We start from the raw sequence: 15,657 nt of genomic DNA, 5'->3' as shown, positions 1-15,657 counted from the left end.
CGTCCTGGGCATGGGGGCTGGACGCTCAGCATTCAGGGAACAAGAGCAGAGACGACGATTCTGTCCAACAGCAGCCAGGCTGCTCGCTGAGTTCACACATAGTCCAGAATTTCTGTCTCCATTTCATTCTCACTCCCATCAGAAGGCTTGAAGTCCTCTTCCTCCTCCTCTTCATCATCCTCATCCTCTCCCGACTCATATGCCAGCTGCTCTTTGCCATCTTCACTGCTTGTTGTACTTGAGAAAAGAGCTTAATTGGGAAGAGAGAAAGACACTGTGATGCCTCTCTCAGTGAAGCCTGGGGGCATTTGCAGTAGAGTTCATAAAACAAGTGAGAGGAAGGCAGAAGCCAGAGGGGCACAGCTAAGTTGCACAGCTTAGTAGAATTTGATCAAGCCCAATGCAATCTGTTTTCATACTACAGGAACGCTCGCAGAACAACAGCGGATCTGCAGTGCTGTGCCTCTTCTCCTAGCTGATTCTGACCTAATTCACTGGGATAGTGCTTTGGCCCAGCATCATGGAAAAATAATTTCCTCACTTGTTCAATTAATAACATCAATAAGAAGTAAAATGCCACCAACAGATAGATCAGTAAGAATAAGATCTTGATTATCACTGGGAAAGACATTTAAAACCTGAAGGCCATGATAGTGGGAAGATGAAACAGAACACCTTTACTCCCAGCCATTCCTAATCCCAACCCACGTTCATGCTGCAGGACAACAGCCTCAGCTCACACAGTGTAATGAGCTGGAACACAAAGAACACCAGGCATAGCAGAAAAGAGGAGGCAAATGCAGGAACGCTACTGCCCCAGTGCTGACTGCAACATCCTTATTCAGCCCACAATGTCTCAGCACCATCTGGAAGGTAGTTATACACTTTAATGGTTACAAGCATCCTTACCAGGTCTTGTGGATCTGATTATCTGCTTTATCATCAAGGACATGGTGTCTCGCAGATCATCACTAGTCTTTGGAAGGCACCACCCATCCCGCTCTGTACATTCTGACTCTGTGCCATCATTCCGACGGATGATTTTCTGTAGGCTAAGAAGCAGCAAAAGGGAAGGAAACATTAGCCTTCTACATTCTGAAGTAGGCTTCAATTGAGACAGACTATGGCTTACTTCCATTTTACTTCATTGAGTTGGAATAGCATATTTGGTTATTCAGATAATTGTCAAATGGGAAAGGAAGTTCATGTGTGAAAAGTCTGTTCTATTTTTATTCAGAAGCTGAACACCTCTCAAGTTCCCAGTCAAGGAGAGAGAGGGGAATGGGCTGGATATAAACAATAGGCTTTGAAATCTAGCTCTAACAGAAGACTCAGCTGCTAGAGTGCAATACCTTTCCACATTCAAGTCACAGAGCTGGTAAAACATCTGCCGGTAAGGGGGTAAAGCTCCTTCTCGGAAAATGTAGATGGATTCCTAAGTGGAAGAAACAAGGAAAGGATTGAAGTGCATTTTTATGGTGTAACAGGACAACTCTGGCATAACTGAAAGTACTTCTGATGGGCTGATTCAAGAACAAGGCATTTCCAACACAAATCGGTTCCAAGGCATAGGTCTGCGTATGGCAAAGATAAAGCTGAATGAGGAATGCAGCAAAATTTCACTACAGCCATAGTCACAACAGCACAGCTGTGCAGAGAACACACTTCATCTCTTCAAACTGCAGCTCTGCCTGCAGCCTGTTACTGCATAACAGTGGACATAGGTTTCATTCTAGCAAAAAGGGAAGAATAAAAGACTCCTGCTTAAATATTTATTTTGCCCTGCTGGATTTTGCAGGACAACCTCATAAACACACAGTGATTTTTTGCACTTCACTGTCCATAAAGTCCCAATTTTACCAATCAAAACAAAATGCTCATCACATCTAAGACCAGGGCTAAGTATACCAATCCCATCTTCCAGCATGTAAGAAATACATCCAGTGCACAGCAGGTGACCTTCTGTAGCGACATGTACAACTAGCAGCTTCCCAGGTAAACCTGAGGACATCAACTCACTCACAACTGTCCCCTTAATAACTGACAAAACAGGAAACGCCCCTTTTTCAGGAAGCTATTTAAAGATTCCAGAAAAAGAGAGTAATGCTTACCTTCAGTTTATACCTGCTGGAGGCAGGCTTTTTTGCACTGGATGCACCAGATGTACCAAGCCCCTGTTTCAGATCATGCATGCTGACTGTATGACTTACTGAAAGAGAAAAAAAGAGTCCTAATTAAGGACATCTTTCACTCTGTGGCATTGTATTGTCAATTCTCTATGTTGATTCAACTTTGTCGGTCAGCAAAAACCAGACCAACCATGCAACTGAGCATGTGTTGCTCATTCTTCAGAGATGTTACTGGACAGTCATGGGAAAGGTGGTGAGTTTGGTAGCTTTTTTTGCAGCCCATTTGTTCATAATTTTAACCTTTTCTACTCTCCCTTGACTCTGCACCATCATTGAACAGAAGTGCATCCTGAATTCCAACAGTGTTGTCTGCAGAACTCCCTTCTATCTGCTAATGAATACTGTGGCTCAGCCAGACGTGCATCCACGACTCTCACAAAACTTCCTCTTCTAGGAAGGAGACTCTTCTACTGGCTGTACCATATAACCAGATATAAAGCTCCAATTTTGGCTCAGCTAGAACACAGAAAGACCCTTCACCATCTGTGACTAGGATGGGGTAAACAAAGAAACAGAAGAGCCAGACAGCCCTTCTGCTGGCACAGCATACCTGGCTTCTTGACAGTGATGGGCAGACTGTAGTTATACGTGCTGCGTTTTGCTTTCACGGGCATATCATTAGGGGCGTAACCTAGAGGAGAACAAAGAAAACCAGTAACAAACTGAGGGCAAGCACCCTGCAGAATATCCCTAGCTCAGTAACAGAAGTGCTGGACTGGTGTGTGAAAGGCAGGCTGCTCTTTGGGATATGCTGACTTTAGCAAGGTGGGGAGAGGAGACTGAGCAGGTCAACAAAACCCTTTAACCCAGAAAGAGGGAGAGATGTGATCTGATGTTAACAACTGGATGCTCTGTCATGGACTTATTAGATGACCTCAGGAAGTTCTTTCTCTCAACTTGCCCTCTGCAAAATCAGAGCAGGGGAACCCCATGTCCCAAAGTCTGAGACCTAGCGTCCCGCACAAGACGTTGAGGTCCTTGAGGAAAAGCTACTATGTAAACAGAATCTACTTGCTCAGTGCCTCCCCTGAGCAAGACAGAAGATGGTCTACTACATCCACTGGGCTTTGAACACAAAGGAGGAGGGAAGTCAGCCAGATGAGGCAAGGCATACTGCATACTGTGAAATAAAGTACTAAAAGAGTTTATGGAAGAACTATGGTAAGCCATGAGCTCAAAAGGTGCCATCTTCAGAGCAGAAATATGGCAAAAGAGTTTGAAAAGCAAGTAAAAAGAAAAGTACTACCAGGATTAATCAGAAAGCAGAGAGAGCGTCTCTGTGGGTTGGGCCCTTTTACCATATTTCATTCCACAGCGAATTCGGAAGTCCAGTACTTGATAAATCTTTGCTTCAGGGTGTTTTCTGGGGTCATACCCAAATCTAACCCATAAGCTTCTCCAAGGACCGGTTAACTGTATAAACACACATGGGGGAAGATGGTTACAAAATAAACCAGTACAGTGTTGCAGAGGCTCTTCAAAAAAACTTCTATTTCCCTTCATTGTCCAAAGATTCTTTCTTTTACCAGCTCTTTCCTCACTTGCCGTGCCAGAATTTATATACTGACACCTGGGCAATCAATGCATCGAAGCACAAATATTTGTGTGCTCTAACAAACTAACTTGCAAGGTCACAAAATTCTGCTACCATTGCAAGATGGACAGTCGATTGAGTGTCTGACTGAACTGCAAAGCCAGTTAGAACCAATGGAGCAAAAAGTTACTGAATCCTCCATGGTTTTAACTCCTATTCAAAAGCAAGACTTTCCTTCCTTCTTTCTCTTTACATAACGTTAAGCTCAGGTGCTTAGTGCTGGGACCTCAGAAACTGTAAAGAACGAGGAACATCCAGCTGATGCTCCCTTGCTCTGCCTCCTAGCAGCCTCAGACAGGCACAAGGCACGATGTACAGACTCACCATGTAATAGGCCAAATACGGCAACAGAAGTTTCAGCTTGTCCGGGTGGACACTGATATTGGCTTTTACTGCATTCCGAGACCAGACAGGGCGGACTTCAAAGAGCTAAAATAATACAGAAACCATAGAAACAGTGGGAAGTGGGTTACTGATGGCAGTTCGGCTTTCCAAGTGGACTTTCTTCCTTATCGAGGCCTTCGGCTCTTAGTATGAGCTATCAGAACGGTAATGTAAGAACTAGTGGTACAAAAAGGAACATAATATGAGTTGGCTGCAAAGACAGATTCCAATCGTGACGTGCATAATTAAACTGAAGACAGCAGTGTCAGTGGCATCTACTGATACTTGCTGTAGCGATCAGTTACAATCACCAAGAACTTTTGGGGAAGTCAGAGAAAATGGCTGCATGCAGTTTTTCCCTACACAGCATGGTGCAATGTAGTGCTCAGCCCAGCTCAGGAGTACGGCACGTACCTTTCTCAGCTCTTCCTCCACCTTTTTATCCACAGGATTGGTGCACATTTTCTTCCAGGTCTGTACAGCAGCATCCAGCGGCTTAGTTGGGATTTCTTCATCATCAAAGTTCACAAAGATAGCGTTGTGCGGGCGACGGGCCCTGCTGAGGCCAATGAGGTTCTCACCAGACACCTGGGGATTGTTGTAGCCCTCCCTAAGGAAGAGGGAAAGGATCGGGTTTGCTTTCTGCCTGTGGCACACGCGGACTCAGAGCCATCATGGGAACATGTGAAAATGGAAGTTTGTGCTGCAGATTTCGGAAGAGAAGGGACCAGCCATGTGAGCAATGGGTTGGTTTATCTTTGGCCCCACCTCCCTAGGGATTTTGGAATCACATACCGGTACCACAGAAGAATCTTGTGACACCACTGAGGAAAGAAAATTTAGATTTTAAGAAAACCCTGCGAAAAATACATCCAGCTGCCTGATGATGGAGGTGCCCTGTACTCTGACAGAAAACCCTCAGGCAGTTGGCTACTGATTCATAGGCAACGTATTTCCAGCACAAAAGGCTTCACACTGCATTTGCTCTACTGTAGTTACTGCAGCTCAGTAGGGTACAGGGACAAGGCAAGATGGAAATGCAGTTAAGATAACTTTTTTTTTAAGTGCTGATGAAGGACTACAGTGAGAAAATGAAAGATGTTTCTTGTGGGAGATCTCACAGATTGTTCTTCTGGCAAAACCAGCTGGGGACCAGGAGGGAACAGGCCCGGTGAGCGTGGTCACAGGAACACATGGCATCGACTCCTGCACGCTCCCCCCTCAGCTCCAGCCCACTGGAAGCAGGCAGAGAGCCAGGCTCACTGCATCCCACGCTGCATGTCGTGGGATGCAGTCACCTTTACCAGATCACCACGTCCCCTCACCTGGCAAGACTCCTCTCACCTTGAGCAGACTTTTGCTGAGGTTTCTGCTGCCAGGCAGTTTCTCAAGCGTGCCTGCCTCTGCTGTGCCAAATCAAGAGGGATAAAACAGCACACGGCAGCAGTTTAAATAGGTTAAATACACGAACAATGTATTTGCTGCTGCTCTGATGCTTCAAGAGCACAGATCTTGGAACAACACTGACATCAGAATAGACTGAAGGCATCTCCAAGTGATGAAAAAGGAGATCTTAACTTGAAGTCTTTTTGTTAGAAGTATATATCAAAGCAGCAAAATGTTTCACTGCCTGTCCATTCCAGAATGAACATAGCTATTTATTACATTATGAGAAAAGGCACTAACCGGTGTTGTATATCTGGCCGATAAAAATAGTCAATGGGAGTGTCCAGACGTGAAAAAATTGGTGGCGGGATGTAGAGAGGTAATTCTCTATTGAAAAATTCTTCCTTCTCTGGTTTGAGCATCAGGACTTTGTCATACATGGAGGTTTGTTTGCCATCAGGACCAGAGTGCATTGCCAGGTACTGGAAATCAGACATTCCTGTAAGAAATGAAGGTTAAAACATTGTGAAGTTCATTGTGAATATAACCGTATTTCTTACAACACCCAACATTCAGAAGCAGGAGTCTGATAAGTTTATGCAAAGGTTTATACAGCAAGGAGACTTGATTGTCCTTCCAATCCTAAATTCTTAGAGGGAAACACTTCCCTTTCCCATCAGACATACTTGTCTTTACGCTACGTGGACACAAATCCAAGTATTACCTTGAAATTTGTAAACGGTGGTGACAGTCCCAAGAATTTCCATTTCAAACTGGACTTCTGGCTGGATTTGTTCTTTGGCATCCAACTGCTTCTTCTTTTTGGTTCTCCTCTTCACCTTGAGCAGCATGGTAGAGGTGGGGAAGCGATTGGCACATACAGGATGGCAGTAAGGGTCCTTGGGGCGGAAATACAGCTCCAGCCTTTTGGCAGGGTCCGCATAGATCTGTCAGCAAGGGCAGGCACAGCCCCATTAGCATCGCACCTGCACAGCCCATCTCCTCTCCACTCTGGTGCCAGCCCCCGGCCCCACACCCTCAACATGGGCACCGGCTGTTTCCCCTCACACCACCTCAGGGATGTGACTCCCGACTCCACCAACACCGGCAGCACATCGGGGGGACACGCAGCCGCCCCCATCCTGCCCGACGCCTCCTGTCTCCTCTCTCGTGGGCAGCAGCGACCCAGGTGGGCAGCGCCACCCCGCACACACGCGTGGAGCCTGCGCGGGGCCCGGCTGGGCCCGAGCGGCCCGGACAGGCGGTCCCACAGCGGGGGGGGCCTTGGCCACGGCCCTCCTCCTGCCTCCATCTCCCTCCCCAGGGCCAGGCTCCCCGCTCCACAAGCCCTCTGCCTGGAAAACCGCCGCCCCAGCTCCCGGGGCCCCCCTCACCCGCGACACCCCCTGCTCTCCTCCCAGCGTCCGCAGCATGGCCCCGACATCCCGCACCAGCCCCGGGTACTCCACGCAGACCATCCGCGGCGTGCGGGGCAGCTCCAGCACAGCCGAACCCCGCTCGCCCCACCGCCTCTCCGTCGCCATCCCTCCGCCGCCGCGGTCCCTCCCGACAGCTGCCCACCCACCCCCCGGCCGCCGCACAAAGGTTCCGCCGCAGGACGGTTCCTACAGCGGCGGCGCGGGGCCTGGCGGGGTTCGGGGTGGGTGTGTGGAGGCGGAGGCGGAGCCCGAAGCCGAGGCCCGTGGCCAGTCGCAGGTCGTGCTGCCCTCCCTGCCCGGGCTCGGAGCTAGAAGTGCCCAGCCCAGCCCGGCCTCTGCGAAGAAGGGACTTGGGCCCATGAACCAGTGCAGAATAACCTCCCGCCTTGGGTTTATTTTGCCCTCTTTGAGTTTCTGAGGTGATTTCTGTGCATCTACGGCAACAGTTCACCAACTGGTTTGCGTGCATGTATTACAACTGTGCTTAACTAAGAGCTGTTTGCTATTAGCGTGAATGTTGATGGTGACGCGGGGATATCCAGAGGACAGGTCAGGACTGGGCCACAGGCAAGGAGGAAAACCAAACCCTGAGCCAACAGCTGGCAGAGCAGGCCGAGCCATGGCTCCGTGTGTCAGCAGCTTCACCGGGACGCTGCTGCGTTACGGGTCAGGGGAACAGCATTGCCCAGAGACTGCACGTCACTTGCTGCCCAACCTTAATGTCAGCAAGAAAATCCTGTCACGGCAAAGATGCGGAGAAGCCAGAATCACTCAGTTACAAGCAAGCCTTTAATGAATTGGCCCTGTCTTAAAAAGTTTTTTCTTAGCTCCACAGCAGTTCCTTGGTCAGGGACATGTTGGCAACCTGTGGCAGACTCTGATAGACCGTGTTCCAGAAGTTCACGTACCGGGATTTCAGATTCTGCTTCACGGAGTTCTGGTTTATCTTGTTGTTGATTTCCAGGTAGTAACTGCCCTCACTGGTATAGGGTGGCCAGGTAGTGGGCACCTTTGAATTCCCTTTGTTGGGATCACTGGGGAAAAGGGAGAAATAAAAGTTCAGTTTTATCAGGGCAGCGTGTGGATGCAGCAAGGTTTGTGGTGTTTGGCAGGGATCCCATCTGCTCAAGCGAGGCTTTAAGTGAGCGCAAAGAGAGTTTGACATCGGGACAAGCCATAGCAATTCTGCCTGCTAGGAGCAACTTGCCAACCTGCAGTCTCCTCCCTTGGTCCCCGCTAGCATCATCCCTGGCTGCATGCAGGGGCTTAACTCCTGCCTGAACACCAGAATTCAGAAACAAACTCATAATTAAGTTTAAGCAGAGTTCACAGGTTCTGAAAATGCTTCTGCTGTCCCCAGGTGTTCCCTGGATAAGGAGGACCCACTGCAAACTCCACTACCGGGAGACATAGAGCCAGGCTCACAACAGAAGTACAGATAGTGGACATCCCACTTTTGGGAATTGCTCCTGTGAAGATAACAGGCAAAAGCAGCAGGTTGAAGTGCTGCAGCAAGCCCCAAGTGTGGAAGCGGGGTCACTCACCCTGTCCTGGCAAAGTTGGTCCAGTAAGCAATCATGGCACTGGAGACAGTCCTGTGCTTGGGCAGGTAGCCCAGGGGGGTGGCAAAGGGTTTCCCAAACACGTACTGCAGGTCATCAGCATGGTCTGCTCCTACCCATCTTGGGTAGACGGGCATTCGAGATGGCTGGGAGAACAAGTAGCTATATGTCTTGGCATTCCTGGGGAAATGAAAAAGACTTTTTAAACAGCTGTGAGTGGAGAGCAGAGAAAGGGATGCAGATTTATAACCACACTCCAAATACCAGCAGAGCCAGAGATTCAGCCTTGGAAGATGCTCACATGCATCTAAGAGGTGCTATCAGCAGAAAACATCCTTCTATCTGGTAATTTTAAACTTTGATTTCTGATTCTCACCCTAACCCTCATATGATCCAACTGCCATATCTTGTGCCATCAAACATTGCTAGGATGAGTCTGAAGTTTTTAGGAAGCAAAAACTTCTTTTCATGGGAATTTAAAACAAATTCCTAGGATGACTCCCTTGCAGCATTAGAGAAATAGCGTTTGTATGAGTTACATGTAAGTGTCTGCTCAGTACCAAAAAGCCTGCTGCCTTCAAGTTCAGCCCTCTTAACCCACTCCCCAACCCCTTGTGCTGGGAATGCAGCGTTTCAGCCCCCCGGTCGGCTTTGGGCTCCTGCCAGGGCTGAGCTGCTCACCGTGCGTGCTGCACATGCAGATTCAGTGCCTGCTGTGTGGGAACCAGGAAGATGTAGTCAGTATCCAGGTCCACCACTGTCTTCTTCATGACCTCCTGGTCCGGCTTGTCACCCCACGCTTGTGTATAGATATTGTATGTTGCATTGGCTCCACGCTCGCCCCTGTCCACAGTAAGTCCTGTGACCAAATTGTAGAACTCGGCCCTGAAAAGACAAGTAGTATCAACTAATTACAGACCAGCAGCTTCAAGTGGGGCTGGGTTCATGGAAATGGATCCCAGACCCCACTGACATTCACATCCAACCCTGCAGTTAGCAATGGTTTGGTGGAGTAAAAGCCAGTGATTTCAGTCCAGGTCTTAGATGGAGGGCATGTGCCTCCCAGCTTTTCCAGCTGAGCAGCTTGGGGCCAAATCGGCCACAAGTTCCTTTCATCCCCAAAGAGGAGTCTTATGGGGTAGGCAGCCAGCATGTCTGGCATGTACCTGCTTTGGACAGAGAGCATCAGGGCTGCCAACCCTATCACCGGTGCTGAGTTCAGAAGCACCTTAAAGGTATATGGGGAGGCTTCCCCACTAGCTAGTCCTTCTCGTGAAGGCTCTGGCCTTGGCAACATATGCCCTAGGCACCCTGGCTTGGAGTGACATCCCGTTTTGAAGGTAGCGCCCTGTCCACTCAGGCCTAAGTCCTTGGAGTTTGGGAGCTACATTAAAGATAAGATTCCTCATGCTAAGGGTTTTAAAAGCATTCTTCACTTACGCAGTGATTTTCACAAGTGGGCGGTTAATAGCAGGTAAATCAATGCCAGCAAAGAAGTGTCCATCCATGTTATTGACCCCAGCAATGTAGTCAATGTCAGCGGCATTGGCAAAGAGGTTCTCTGGCATGTCTGGGAGGAAGTCTCCATCGACGACAGGAGTGAGGACAAGTGTGTGAACCAGGGGAGCTGCAGCAGGAGACAAAAATCAAGTCCATTAGGAGCTGAGAAAAGACAGATGTATGGTCTGGCACATCCCACAACTCAAAAAACTGTAGAAAGAATAGGCTGAGGTGAATGAGAGCTTGGGCTGTGACTTCAGCATGGGCAGGATGTCATTCAGAAGCAGGGTGACCACAGGATCACTTTCAGTAAACCTCATGCTTGTAAGAGGAGCAAGAGATCTGCCAGCGAAGTACCAACAGGCAACATCAAAAATTCCTCTCCTCCACCCAGTTCCTTCCCCAAAAGCCCAGCCAAAGGTAGGAACTTCTCCCCATCCCATCTTGCTGTGCTCACTCATTGCCAGGCCAGCCAGCTCTGGCCAGTGCAGCTGCACAGCAGTGGCTTGGCCACTCTCTGTCCTGAGCGAGGCTAAACGCTGGGGCTATTTACTAGGAGCATGAGGAGAGCAAGCGGAGGAGAGTCTTCTTGGGAAAGGAATCACCACAGGCAGCAAAGGCATTCCCTGCCTGGTGTGAGAGTCCTACACTCCACCCAGCGACTCAGATGAAAATAGCAGGGTTGTGGTCAATTATTTTTTTGTTTGTAATCTGTGTTCTGGAATTGCTCTTGCTGCTTTTACAGAACAGAAAGCCCAAACAGTTGCTCTGGAGCCAAGGCAAGGCCCTTGGGTAATTCTGCCACTGCTGCCATTGCATGATGGACAGTGTTCATTCAGTGCAATGTGCACCTGCCTGCGGAAGGGTGACTGCAAGTTCTGCCATTATCGTCCCCTTTCTGAAGGACACAAGCACTGCTTCAACACTCCTGGCAATCACGCCAGCGTCCCGTCAAAGGCATGGTGAGCCCTGTGTGGGTGGGGGACCACAGTGCAGGCCAGGGCACTTACAGGGCAGGTTGATCAGCTGCAGGTGGTAGGCCAGCGTCATGGCTTTGGGGTCAGACACACGCAGGCAGGCAGCCAAGGCAGTGGTGTTGTCTGTGGGGCAGCCCATATTTTGTCCAAGCTGCAGGAGGAGAGATAAAGAAACCTCCCAGCATTACCTTCCAAAGCCAGGCTTCATTACCGGCTTCATAGAGGCAGAGGAGAGATTGGTTTTAACCTCAAAGCAGCATGTTTCCAAAGCACTATTTGGCAGCATGGCTCTTACCAAATCCCTTGCTAGTTACACTCTTCTCTAGGGAATCACTTTTTTTGGTTTTTCCATTCTCTCAGGCAGGACTTGCGCGTTACCTTTTTAGCCCAGGCAAGCGGGTCCTTCTGGATGGCCCAGCTGCAGAGAGCAACGCCGCTCTGGCTGATGGCTCTCTTGAACAGGCCCTTGTTCTTCGGGGACAACGTCTGTAGTGCAAAACAGAAACAAGGGGGATTCAGACACAAAATCCTGAAGAGACCAGTGCCTGCCAGACCAGGCTGATCCCCTCACGGCTTGTGCAGCAGGCCCAGGGAAGCTGCCAGCTCTCAGGCTATTTAACAGTCACAACAGTTAAAATTAAAAGGTGATATGGTGAGAAGAGAAAAGGGGACATGGCAAGTAAATGCCATTTCACCAGAGCTCCCAAAAGCGAGGACACATGCCTGCAGCAGAGGGGCTGGTGAAACTGAAGAAGCAGGAGCAGCTAGAAAGCAAAGAGGCTGAGCATTGCTGTCCCTGGGTGGGAGAGGATGTTAATCAGGGGCATGTGTGGAGGAAAGCGGTGGAGTGCCAAGGGGACCATCTCTCCCGTTTACAGAGAAGAGAAGTGGCTCTGGTGGTGTCTGACAAGTACAACACACCTGCAGGGAGACACTGGCGGCACCGGCTGATTCTCCAAAGATGGTGATGTTTTCTGGGTCACCCCCAAAGGCCTTGATATTCCTCTTCACCCAGGCAATAGCCATGTGCTGGTCCTTCAGCCCATAATTCCCTGAGCAACAGAGAGCACCCACCATTCAGCAAGGGCACAGCGAAGCTGATAAGCTGGGGACCTGTGACAGGGTCCCCTGAAGAGGGAGCAGCTATGGTACCTGGCAAGTTTTCATCTCCGGTGCTCAGGAAGCCCAGAGGCCCCAAGCGGTAGTTGATGGTCACCACTATCACATTGCCCCGCACGGCAATCTCCTCGCCGTCATAGAGGTAGTTATTGAGGAAGTTCGCTCCCTGGCTCCCTCCTAAAAGGAAGGCGCCGCCATAGATCCAGATCATCACTGGCAGGTTGGTAGAGACTGGGAGATGAGGAAGAAAAGCAGTGTGAGCCACAACATAGCTGGAAGGTGCTGCCCATCCATCCCCATACCCACTCGTTGAGTATCGCTCCACCTGGGCATGAACAGACATGATGCTTTGCCATAGCCTATGGCCAAGAAAGTCCATGCTCTGTAGAAGAGGCTGAAACTCCCAACAGGCTGCAGCTGAGGGACATTTGTTGACATGGCTCCCACCTTTCCCTCTGAAAATCAGTGCTCCCACTGTTGCCCACTATGGAAACATAGTGGCTGAGAGATGCTCCAGAGCAATTTGTCCACAAAAGGCAACTGAGAATCTCCTCCCCAGGTCTCTGCCAAGCACATACCCTGTCTTTTCCCTTGAGGGATCCAGATGTTCAGATAGAGACAGTCCTCGCTCCCACGGACATCAGTTTGTGTAAGCGTCATCTGCATGCAGCGATTTTTGAATTTTTTTGCCTGCAATGTTCCTGAGAGGAGAGAGGAAAGACAGCAGGTCCTAATTAGAGGCACCAACTCCATCCTTTGGTTGCAAGCTGTCTGTCCATCCACCCTCTCCTCTGTGAGTCCAGTGCAGAGGTAGCAAAGCTTCCCCAGCCACTGTGACTGGTCTGAGGGAGTGACAAAGAGGAACCCTTTCCTATGTGAACTAGTTCTGGACAGCCGAGGCATGGGGAGGGGAGATGCAGGTGCCATGCTTTGGTTTTGTTACTTCAGGTGGTTACTTGAGTTGCTTGGGAACACTTAGACACAGACTCTCATACCCACCATGAGGCTAAAAGCTTAGCAGATGAAAGCAGGCAACAACATCTTTGTCTCGTCAATAGTGGACTAAAGAGAGAGAAGCAAAAATAAAACCCCAAACCAAAGGCATTCAAAAGCTAGATCTTACCATCCCAGCCAGGATGAGGTTTGGGGTCTTCCAGAGTCTTTGGTGGGGCAGCAAAGGGGATCCCTCTGAAGATGTCGATGTAGTTCCCAAAGAGTCCCAGTTTTTTACTCTCACCTTCCACAAAACCACCCTCGGTGTGCACCACACCCAGCTACGTGTGGTCCCATTGAGAAGAGAAAATCATTGCACAGTCCTTCATGCCTCTGGCTTCCCATGTTGCCAGCATCCACACCTTGCCCTCCCCAGTCCCCCGGATGGACCCACTCGCAGCCCCCCTTCCCCAGCCGTCCCTTTAGACCCTTGTGGAAAGCCCACAGGTAGCTGCCACTGGAGATGTGCCCATGCAGATGTCCTGCAGGCTGCCCTTTGGAGCAGACAGGCAGCAGCAATTCTCCTGCACTCCCAAACATAAACAGCAGAAAGTGAGGACTTTCAGCCTTAAGATGTAAACCCAGCCAGACCTGACAGAGAACTGTGCAGGAACTTTTGGAAAAATGTTGTTGAGAGCCTTTGCCATGTTTAGGGCAGGAAAACACCCTGCCTTGGCTGTCACGGTCTGCAGGCCCTCTTTCATGGGCTCCAGACCAGATATAGCAGGAGTTTGCTCATTCAGACAGGAACAGGCAAAATGTCTTGCAAAGCCATAAGAAGTGCTTTTGTACTTACGGTTGCAGCCCATGCTATGCCAAGGTAGGAACACAAGGCAAAGCACAGGATCTCCCAGCGAGCCATGATGAGTGCTCACCTGATGAGTCAGTCCCCAAATGAAGCCGTACATATATACAGCTAGGAGTGCAGCTGTGTGTCAATGCCATGACCCAGACTTGGCTCTAAGGTAAACCAGGGGAGCCTCTACACACTTGTCCTTCAGCATGCTGAGGGCAAACCATGGCTGACATAGACTGGCGTCGCTGTGTGAGAGCCCTGCAGATGTTGCTTTGGTGGGCTGGAAGCCAAACCTAAGGAAGTATCTCAGTCAAACAAAACTTCAGAGAACATAAAAAATGCTGAAGCCTTGAGAAGCCTCACACAAGTGCAGAAGGCTGAAACCATGGCTGAAACCACGCATTAGAGCATATTAGCGGCAACTAATGAGAACCCTTGCACTCGTAACACACTGGGGAATGCACAACACTCAGAAAATGCCAGCAGACCCTTAGTTTTGGGGACTGGGTGGTAACAATCCAGCCAGCAATGGCAGACTAGTAGGTGGCCAAGCTCTGGGGACCACAAGCTCTGCCCCATTGCCTGCTTCCTGCAGTCCTTACTGACTACTGGGAAGTCAAAACAGAACTGAGAAGTGCATCAGCTGGTGAGGACACCATACACTATGTCCTGCAGAAGGGAATTACTCACGGCCAGTAAAGTGTGTTTTCCTGCTGGCTTGATTTCCAAGACTGCCAGTGAGACTCGATGCTGAGGTCATGGCACAGCATTTCCTTCCCCTTAGACAAGCAGAAGGGCAGCACCTGCCTCAGGGACTCCAGTAGCCCTGGAGTGCTTCCCCCAGCATCTCCTCAGGCACCTTTTCCACTCTCCATCTGGCCACCAATGTGGCCAAGGTGCACATCCCACACATGGAGAGATTTAGGAATGCAGCTTCTCCTCTTGCCAGGTGTATTGCCAGCTGGGTTGGATTTTGGGCTCACTCTTGGGAGTTTGTTGAGGTCGCTTGAGGGTTTATTAGCCAGAAGTTATGAAGATGTAGGCAATGGCTCCCTAACATCCAGAATGATGGCCATCAGTAGGCACCACAGTCGGTGCAGACAGGTCACTGTCATCTTAGTACAAGTTCTGCTTTCCCACGTCCTGGGCATGGTGGCTGGACGCTCAGCATTCAGGGAACAAGAGCAGAGACGATTCTGTCCAACAGCAGCCAGGCTGCTCGCTGAGTTCACACATAGTCCAGAATTTCTGTCTCCGTTTTGCTTTCACTCCCATCAGAAGGCTTCAAGTCCTCTTCTTCCTCATCCTCTTCACCATCCTTATCCTTTCCAGATCTATGCCAGCTGCTCTTCACTGCTTGTTTAATGAAAGAAAGCCCTTCTGCTGGCACAGCATACCTGGCTTCTTGACAGTGATGGGCAGACTGTAGTTATACGTGCTGCATTTTGCTTTCACGGGCATATCATTAGGGGCGTAACCTAGAGGAGAACAAAGAAAACCAGTAACGAACTGAGGGCAAGCACCCTGCAGAATATCCCTAGCTCAGTAGCAGAAGTGCTGGACTGGTGTGTGAAAGGCAGGCTCTTCTTTGGGATATGCTGACTTTAGCAAGGTGGGGAGAGGAGACTGAGCAGGTCAACAAAACCCTTTAACCCGGAAAGAGGGGGAGATGTGATCTGATGTTAATGACTGGGTGCTCTGTCATGTACTTATTAGAT

At 49.6% G+C, this 15,657-nt stretch overlaps 2 protein-coding genes across 2 annotated transcripts; both read right to left on the bottom strand.

Moving 5' to 3' along the window:
• Positions 1-92: 92 nt before the first annotated feature.
• GTF3C5 (general transcription factor IIIC subunit 5) lies at positions 93-7,097 on the bottom strand (the record flags this gene model as incomplete). Its single annotated transcript, XM_082008960.1, has 11 exons — positions 93-250; positions 910-1,052; positions 1,353-1,435; positions 2,112-2,209; positions 2,740-2,820; positions 3,488-3,602; positions 4,108-4,212; positions 4,582-4,777; positions 5,854-6,052; positions 6,278-6,500; positions 6,948-7,097. 11 exons carry the CDS (start codon positions 7,095-7,097, stop codon positions 93-95), a joined length of 1,551 nt encoding a protein of 516 aa, XP_081865086.1.
• A 718-nt stretch (positions 7,098-7,815) lies between these two features.
• On the bottom strand, positions 7,816-14,020 carry CEL (carboxyl ester lipase; the record flags this gene model as incomplete). The annotated part of the gene is made up of 11 exons (XM_082008873.1): positions 13,940-14,020; positions 13,274-13,424; positions 12,729-12,851; positions 12,184-12,381; positions 11,953-12,083; positions 11,410-11,517; positions 11,065-11,182; positions 9,995-10,181; positions 9,236-9,439; positions 8,537-8,734; positions 7,816-8,026 (listed from the first exon to the last, which is right to left on the bottom strand). The coding sequence occupies exons 1-11, from the start codon at positions 14,003-14,005 to the stop codon at positions 7,816-7,818; spliced, it is 1,695 nt and encodes a 564-aa protein (XP_081864999.1). The 5' UTR covers positions 14,006-14,020.
• Positions 14,021-15,657: the final 1,637 nt, after the last annotated feature.

This window comes from Phaethon aethereus (genome assembly GCF_964289735.1).
Source record: "Phaethon aethereus genome assembly, chromosome: 20".
Classification (NCBI taxonomy): domain Eukaryota; kingdom Metazoa; phylum Chordata; class Aves; order Phaethontiformes; family Phaethontidae; genus Phaethon; species Phaethon aethereus.
The sequence above is the reverse complement of the archived record's forward strand: the minus strand, read 5'-3'. Positions and strand labels throughout refer to the sequence as shown.